General features: G+C 47.5%; 1 protein-coding gene across 2 annotated transcripts in view; it reads left to right on the forward strand.

Annotated features, from left to right (window-relative positions):
- The window catches only part of PPP2R5D (protein phosphatase 2 regulatory subunit B'delta), a 30,945-nt gene that overhangs the window by 19,009 nt on the left and 3,091 nt on the right, over nucleotides 1-8,845 (forward strand). For both annotated transcript variants that reach the window (XM_055726186.1, XM_055726187.1), the window contains exons 12-15: nucleotides 448-575; nucleotides 2,665-2,766; nucleotides 7,906-7,978; nucleotides 8,443-8,559. In XM_055726186.1, the coding sequence (XP_055582161.1) occupies nucleotides 448-575; nucleotides 2,665-2,766; nucleotides 7,906-7,978; nucleotides 8,443-8,559 (420 nt within the window). The remainder of the gene's footprint in view (nucleotides 1-447; nucleotides 576-2,664; nucleotides 2,767-7,905; nucleotides 7,979-8,442; nucleotides 8,560-8,845) is intronic.

Consider the following 8,845-nt stretch of genomic DNA (forward strand, 5'->3'; position numbering starts at 1 on the left):
AAAGCCCAGAGGGACTCTGCTGTGGGTAAGGCCGGGGAGGAATGGGAGGAATGGAGCTTTATGGAGAACAATCTGAGGAAAGGAAGGAGGCTTGGAACTAGTTTGAGCTGGGACCTGGAGTGGATGACATTGATGTCCTCAAGTGTTGTGTAAGGGGTGTTGGAGTCATCAGTGTATCGACAGGAGGCTTGCCCAGTCAAGAACATGAGATTTTCCCCAGAAAACTGAGAAGTGTCTGGCAGAGGCTAAGGGAAGGAAGGCAGGGCAGCATGGATGAACAGCCTTTTAGAAATTAGTGAAGGTCAGCCCTGCTGCCTGTGCTGTGGGGAAGCGTTTGCTTCTCAGCTGGGTGGCGGCAAGCTCTGGTCTCAGCACTGCAGTTTCCTTGTGTACCTCAGGTGTCACTGGAAGGAGCCTCTCCAAGGATGGCTTTCTTTCCCACTGCAGGTGGCAGAGCGAGCACTGTACTACTGGAACAACGAATATATCATGAGCCTGATCAGCGATAACGCAGCCAAAATTCTCCCGATCATGTTTCCAGCGCTCTACAAGAACTCCAAGAGTCACTGGAACAAGTAGGTCTTTCCACATGCCCTGGCATTTGCTGTGCATGCAAAATTGCTTGACCTACTAGCGATCTTGGGGCATGCTGCTACAGTGCAATGATGCATGGCACTTGGTGACGCTAGGTGCTGAGCCAGAGGGATTGTTTGTAGTATCAGCATGGAAAAGCGCCACAGCAGACCACAGTGGCCTGCTTTTGCAAGGGGTCAGGCACCTGCAGTCACCCACCTTGGGACCATTGAGTCTACCCAGACTTTGATACCTGCATATCACTAGTGATGCTGGTCTCTTGGAGGTGTGCTGTAGGTTTTCCAGCTGACTTCTGGCTGCTTGTTAACTAGTGATTGCCCATATGTTCTCCATGACCAGAGACCCTGGCTAATGCGGTGCCTGACTGCTAGAGTACAGGAAGAACAGAGAAAGCAAAACTAACAGGGTAGATGTCCCATGTCAGATTAATTGCCCTCTGTGTCTGATTCCTTGATGCTAGCCTGTTTTACAGTCCTCGCATCAACTTCCTTTCTTCAGAGTGCTTCTTCAGTTGGAATTCTTCACTGATTCTTTACCTGGTTAATTCAAGTTGAACTCACTTCCTTTTAATGAATTAGCTAAAAAAACTCATTCCACAGCTGAGATCCTAAAATCTTCCAGCATAAACCACAAGAAGACAAAAAAGAAGTAATTTTTCCCCATTCTAGAAGGTGAAAAAAGGCAAAATAATTCTAGGGGAGCTGGGCAGTTCCAGAGCTTAGGAGTATACCATGGCAGCAAAGACAGGGTTGTGAGGTGGAACATGTTTTGCAGAGAGCTTCCCACTGGTCTGCTACTTGACTGCTTCCTTCTCATCATTGTATCATGAAGCACAAACTTGAGCCACCGGTCAAGAGTGCTCTAAAGACTGGAGTAGACAGACATGTAGACATGAACACACACAAACACACAGATACACACACATGTGCACCAAAAGGCACGTGCATGTGCAGATGGGCACATACATGCACGCACACACGCGTATGACGAGTGCATATACACGCACGTGTGCGTGCAGGCAGATGTGCACAGACACTCTCACTCAGTGTTACTGCCCCTCCTGATGAGAGTTCAGAAAAGGGCTTTATGTTCTTGTTTGAAACCATCCACCAGTTCCGTTTCCTTCTTGCACCAGTCAAGATTCATGATTTTGCTGTTTCTGTCTTCTTGTCCCCTTCCCAGTGGTATGGCAGAAATAGTCCTGAAAGTGTTTTCCTCTTATTTCTTCTTGTCTTTGTTTTAGCACTAGCCATGTCTTCTCAGGGCAGGTTGAGTACCTCAGATTCAACTCTTCCTTCCCACAGCTCAGCTACTCCCAACACTTTCTCAGACAGCCTGCACAAGTCCAGCAGGGCTGTAGCTCTCTTCCTTACTCCCATCTGTAGAGCTGGTGGGGCACAGAGCTCAGTCTGCTGAGTCTCATCTTTTGCCTCTGGGTCAGGTATTTCAGAGACAGCTTCAATACTTGTTTTTATTCCCCATCGGAGTCCTTGTCCCAGAGAGAGCTCACACACAGTGCAACCTGTCCATAAATTGCTGACACGAAGTCTTTTCTTCCGTGGTATTCTCTGTGCTGGTTCCCATCTCTACAGGCCTGCTGTTTTGGGCAGCTTGGTGACAAAGCTCATGACTGAATAATGGGCAGCCCAAAAAAGTAATTGTGTTTCTATCTAATACGAACTGCGGGAACCACTAAACCTAGATTAGGTAAAGCCCCTTTGAGAACAGTCCTGAGCAGGTCCCTAGCATCCTTCCTTTCCAGGTTCTAAGTACAAGAAATAAATGCATATTTTTGTGCTCATTAGTTTGACCATGGTAGAGCAGACCTGTCCCAGTGTTCTTCTCTTTCTTCTGTGCCTCTTTCTCACTGTGTGATAGTTTCTGCTGTGTTTGTGGAGGGTTTTTTCCTATGCTAAGAGCTGGAACATGTGAAAATCTTTTGTCACACTGGTGTAGTATATGAGTTGCATCTGCTGTTAGCTCTTGTCTGTGCTGCTGATGCTCAAACACAGGGCTGAGAACTGGGAGGATACCACCATGACTTGTTCTCCTTTCCTCGTTTCTTTTCAGGACAATCCATGGGCTGATCTATAATGCACTGAAGCTGTTCATGGAGATGAACCAAAAGCTTTTTGATGACTGCACTCAGCAATACAAGGCAGAGAAGCAGAAGTGAGTAAGAGGTTCTCATCAAGTAGCCTGAGCTTATCCTGGAGTCTCCTTGGGTACCATAGTGAATGGTAGATGCCAGTAGGCAGAGGGGAAATGGAAAGGTGATGCAAATATTTTTGTCAAAAAATAGAGTTCCTCAGCAATAACTATGTGTAGGTATGAGAAGAGGTAAAATGTGTGCCCTGATAAAAATCTTTTCAGTTCTGCTGAAGCAGGTAGCTTGGAAAAGACTGACAGAGTTTGCTGGATCATGAGGAAATGAGTTGCAATGTAGGGGATACTCAGCTTTGCAGAGACACTTGTGCTCTACCTTGGAAATATTTACCAGTTCTTATATGCTGTAGTGATGCTGGTGGAATCCTGCTGCTTTAGAAAGACTTTTCAGAAGAGCTTTGTTGCAGTGGGCATAATGCATTTTTCATGCACAGGATGCTTTCAATTTTCCAGTAATAAAGATGGAATAATACCTGGAATTTCAAAGACCAAACGGTGGGGATAAAATCTGAGCTCAGCAAGTACCTGTGCCGTGATGCTGTAAAGAGGGGGAAAACTCCACTTTTTGTGCTGCCTTGTGCTGGTTTTGGTGCTTGTAGGAGTTGCCTTGGTTAACTAAGTCAGTTCAGTACGCTAGAAGGAAACCTTTTATGCTGAGGTCTTTTTTTTTTTTTTTTCCCCTGGGTCTGTTTTCTGCTGACTTAGTGGCATGAAATAGTGCTTCTCATTCCTGGATGAGCCAGGGCTGCCACAAGGGTGGCAGCGGGGAGAGGAGGGCTAATGTTTGCTGGCAGTGGGGAGCTCTGAGATATATTCAGTTGTTTTGTGAAATAGTAAGAAATATAAAAGTTTTGATACGAATCAGAGCTTGGGGATGGGTAACCTGCATATGGAGAAATTAAGGTTTTGTTAACATCTAAATTGGGAGCAAGCAAGATTATTTTTTTTTCCCCCCATTCTAGGGCATTTGTGAAGCCCACAAATGTCTGCACATACGTTTTAAGTCACAGTGACAGCACATTTACTATGACATCTACCTGCTGTTTCCATTAGGGGCTTTTTCTACCTGTTCAGCTTCTACCTGTGCTGACCTGCTGAGGGTGACCATTCCCAGCACTGGTGTGTGGCTGATGGAGAATTGTTCTGGAAAAGGTCAACAAAGTAGCTCAGAGCTGTACAAGAAATGGCTGGGTAGAGCTGCACTGATTTCTGCTGATGTTAAGATCTTTTTATTTTCTCTCTAGTGCCTCTGCCTAATTATACTTTAGAAAACTTTGTGTTGGGTTTTTATCAAGGATATACCTTTTGCTCTCCGAGATAACCAGATTTGGTAAAATGTCAACTGAAAACTTGGTGGGTGGGATGTAAAAAAGTTTTTTAGCAGCTGAATCTGAGATGAGTTTACCTTTACCTATGGTGAGCATGATACAATTCTTCAGCCGAGTGGGATTGCCCAGCCACAGGGACCCAGCTAAGGAGGCCTTTCTGTTGAAAACAAGAAGGCTCAACTCTGCTGTCACTAACATGGCATTAGCAGCTGTTCCTGCCTTGAGAAGCATGAAAAGGTTCCTCTCTGAAGGGATGCCAGAGCTGGGAGAGAACGTTGTGCAAGGTCTGTAGGGACAGGCTGGGAAACAACTAGAAAGGGAAACTGGCGGCAGAAGGGAATGGGGTAGGACAGCAGGCTGGGGGGAAGAGCCGCTTGTCTGTGCAGGGGGGTGGAAGGGAGGTAGAGACAGAGGTACAGTGAGGAGCTGGGTTCTGGGGGCTGGTGGGGCTGGTGGTAGTGCTGTTCTTAATATCAACAGCTAGTAGGAATGGGGTAGGTAAAGGGAACAAATTAGAGGAGAAGTGAGGAGATCGGGGTTGGTTGGGCAATGGGCCTGGGACTGTACAGGACCTAGCACGATGGTGGGGGAAAAGAGCATGCGCTAGGGAAGATGGATTAGAAACTTGTGTTTACTAGGACAGTACGCCCAAGTTCTTTGCTGAAGTCCATTGATGTCGCCTTTTCCTTTCGTGTCTTTAAATTATCCAAGAAATTAAAGCAAATCCATGTGCACTTAACACTCTGGCTGCATGTTCTGGGGTGTAATAGAATGAGTCATTGCTGGAATAAGTGGGATTAGAAAAAGTGTTTCACAGGCAGGAGAAAGTGTTGTTTAGTGGTGTCTCCCTGATGGAATTAGTCCGTTATGTAGCTGAAGAGTCTGTCTGGGAGTTTGGGGTGCCATTCCTGCACTTCCCCTACCTGCTCCTCTTTCTGCAGAGTGCTGCAACCTGTTGTGGCGAGCAGCAGGTCCCAGTACCTCCCTTCCAGTGGAGAACACGTGCTGCGTCCGCAGCTCATTTCTGCAGCCTCCCTGGCAGAGCTGACTGCAGGCCATGCCTGTCGGTGGGCTGTACGGTGGCACTGCAGTCAATTGCCATTTTCTTTTCAAACATGGAGGCTTTAACTGAGTAGAAACAGTACTTTTTTGTTTTAATAAAAACCTGTCGGGTTGTGATGTTGAGTGCCTTCAAAGTAAAGTGGTATGCCAAAGGCTGCCTGTGGGAATGCTGACTGGATCGCTGTAATGTGGGGTTGACCTATAACTGTGCAATGCCTTGCTTTTTCCACGGGACCTCAGCCTTATTAAGTGAGACTGATGACTTCAAAACGCTGAGGCTTCTTTAGCACAGGCAGAAAAAGGAAGGGAGAGCTGTGAAGTGTTTCTCAATGAGCCACTGAAGACCATGTGCTGTGCACTGGAAAACAGCACATGTGAGAAGGGCTGCACATGCCAACAGAGCCAGCAGATGTGAGAGAGTGACAAGGAGAGAGCTTGTAGATAGATACACTATTAGGCTGCAACCAGATGTTGAGAGGCCTGCTCAGAAAAGGCTTAGCCCTGTTTTTAATTAGTTACCAAGCCTATAAGTGAGTATGCCAGCTCAGGTTTGTCACCCCTGCACCCCAGGCTGTACAGCTGCAGCTGAGGCTGGTCTTGGAGGGACAGAGTCTCCCTGAGACATGCCAGGAGACATGCCAGATGGACTGACCGCCTTAATAATCTCCCCAGACACCTTGAAGCTGCCTGAATTATCAGAACCCTACAGAAAACAGTGGGGAGGTTAGGGCAGACAGATGGTGTCTTCCCCTGAATGTGCCCTGCTGTAAAGGTGCAAGGGCCTTGAACACTGCCTTTCAAGAAGTGTCCTGTCAGCGTGCCCTGGGGCCACCCTGACACCTGACATCTCTCTAGCAGCAGCTACCTTGCCTCCTTCTGTGTAGGTCACAGCAGTGGAAAGAAGATGCCTTTCAATATAGCTGTTATATTCCAAATGTCCTGCCAGTGGCTTTCTTGTGCTGCTAGTAATGGGGTCAGGAATGAAGGATGCTGATGAGGTGCGTGTCACCTAGAAAGCAAGGCTGAGGGTGCCGCTCCCATAGACTCAATGCTGTCCTGTGAGGTACTGCTGTTTAAAAAGTCTTTGGATTCTTTAAAGACTGATGTGGATGAGTGACACTTTCAGATAAACTGCAATGCAAATGTCCTAGTGTAGGAGGTAAAGTCAGGCTGATTGATGAGGTCGGGAGGAAGCTTCCTCTATGCAGGGACATTGGACAGCTGTAATACTATGGTTAAGTCAATGTGTCATCAAAATAAAGGTGACACTTCTGTTTCATTCTTTGGAAATACTTGTTTGGCTGGAAAGAGTGATCACAGGTGTAAAGCCTTCAGATTTCTGGAAGCGCTACTCTTAGTCAGACTGGGTATTCTCTTCGCAGGGTGGTCTTTTGCAGTATCAGCTGCACAAGTGATGGGTGAACTGCTGGATCTGTGATGAGGAACCAAGGGCTTTCCCGATGCTATTCAGACTGCTTCGGTGGTCTGAAAGGAAAGAACTGGTGCTAGAGATGCCTGTTGCTGAATGACTGGATGAGTGCCCTTGGCTCGCTGGGTACCAGGCCAGTAACATGATGTAGTCCAGCCAAACAAAATGAGCTCTGTTACACCCTTATGTGGCACGGCAGTAGATGTGATACCAAAAGTATCTGCATCACTGGAGTATCACTGGAGGGGCAGTGGCCTTCATGATGTGAGGGCCTTTGCGGACAGACATATTGGTCTATATTTCCAGTGGCAAGACTGGAGTAATAGGCATGTTTCTGTTTACTGGGCATTAAAAAAGATTCTGGAGAAACTGGGGGTGAGGCAGGAAAGAGCCAGGGAAGATCAGTGCTAACTCCTGGTCATGTTTCCCTGCAGAGATCTCCAGAGCTCTGTAAGAAAATGAGGTGTAGATTATTTGTTTTGTTTTGTTTTGTTTTTTTTTGACTCATACGTTCTCTGGTGGAGCAGTCTGCTGCTTGAATGCTTGGCAGCTTCATTATCATTTTTAGCTTCCTTTCTTACATTATTTCAAGAGCGTGAGGTGATAACAGGGTATAAGAACTTCCTTCGTATGGATAGATGGGGCACTAAGGGAGACCAGTAACTGGGATGAAAGCCAGATAGTTAAAAGTCAGAAATAAAGCAGAGATTTTAGTGCAGATGTTTAAAATACAGAAGAGAATAACAAGGAGTGGTGTTATTCTTCACCTCTGTTCGCAGGGAATGTTCACTGCCCTGGGATTACTTAATGGTCACTTAAGGTCTGTGCCAAAATCTGTGCCAAGTTCAAGAGCTGTGCCTGGGCGTTTGGGCAGAACTCTGGTGTGTTGTGGCCAGAGAGAGAGAGGGAACTGTGGACAGTTGAGCCCCAGCTCTGTTGGAAATGTCAGTTTGTCCCTGTGCATCTGTGGGGCACCAGGGAAATGCGTGTTTGACATCCAAACTGGTGTCATTGCTTTACTCCAGAAACTGATCACTCTGGTCCACTCCCACAACACAGAGCCAGGGAAAAAGTACCTGTGCAGCCCACTGCTGCTACCTTGTGCTCTCAGGTGAGTGGGGAGTGTGCCTGCCTACCTCCTGCTAGCTGCACTGTGTCCCCTCTTCTTCCCACATCTCACCTGTAGGTAGAATTAGGGATCTCTGAAGGACAGAGCAGCTCTTCCCTTCGCCTGTGTTATTGTGCTGTCTCTTGCTTTTGTCTTCCTGTGAGCGAAAGTTGCACTTTCCCCAGGAGTTCACACTTGCACTTGCTCTCTCTCTGCAGGGGAAGGTTCAGGATGAAGGAACGAGAAGAAATGTGGCAGAAAATAGAAGAGCTGGCCCGGCTGAACCCTCAGGTGGGTAACAGCAGAACCTAGGATGAATAAGACAAGAATGTGCTGAAGGTCTTGACTTCCAGCTCATGGGAGCAGGCTCTAGTGCCTGATCTGAGTCCTGGGTGCACAGCTGTAGCAGTGGTCTGTCCCTCCCAAGACCCGCTGTCTTGGGGATGCTGACAGTGTTTTACCAGCCTGGCCCTCTGTAGCACTGACCTCTTAAGCAGTGCCGTGGATGTGTGTATGGATGTATGCATGTATGTGTTTATAGACTCCTCTCTCAGCTGTGGCCGCACATGTGGTGTGCTGTGGCTCAGAGGGCATGGGTGGGAATAGGCAGGAGAAGATGGTCCTTCCCTGCGTGTGTACCTACCGCTGCCTTTGCGGGTGCCAGAGAGGGTGGCTGCAAGAAGTGTGCTGTGCTGGGCAAGAAGGCTTGGTGTTCAATGATGTGCTGACTCTGCAGCTGTCTGTGTTGTCTGCAGTACCCCATGTATTACGCACCTCCACCATTGCCTTCTGTCTGCTGTATGGAAACAGAGACTCCAACTGCAGAGGATATACAGCTACTGAAGAAAACAGTGGAGACGGAGGCGGTGCAGGTGCGTAGGTGATGAGGGTCCTTCCACAATTACTCTCAGACCAGCCAAGACATCAGCATAGTCAGTCCAGGGTCCAGCAGCCACAACTGGCTCTTTCCAAGTATTCTGAGAGTAAACGCCCCTACTTGCATCCTTGATTGTTAGAGATCAACCTGAATCAAGTCTGAAGAGTGGAGTTTATCTAACCTTCCCACTCTGGAAAAAGTGCAAGTGGGACTTCTCTGTGTCCTTCTGGTCTGTGTTTTGTGCTCAGCCTTGTTCTGTAGCATTATGTGTTGTCACCCAG

The sequence above is a fragment of the Falco cherrug genome, chromosome 13 (genome assembly GCF_023634085.1).
Source record: "Falco cherrug isolate bFalChe1 chromosome 13, bFalChe1.pri, whole genome shotgun sequence".
In the NCBI taxonomy this organism is placed as follows: domain Eukaryota; kingdom Metazoa; phylum Chordata; class Aves; order Falconiformes; family Falconidae; genus Falco; species Falco cherrug.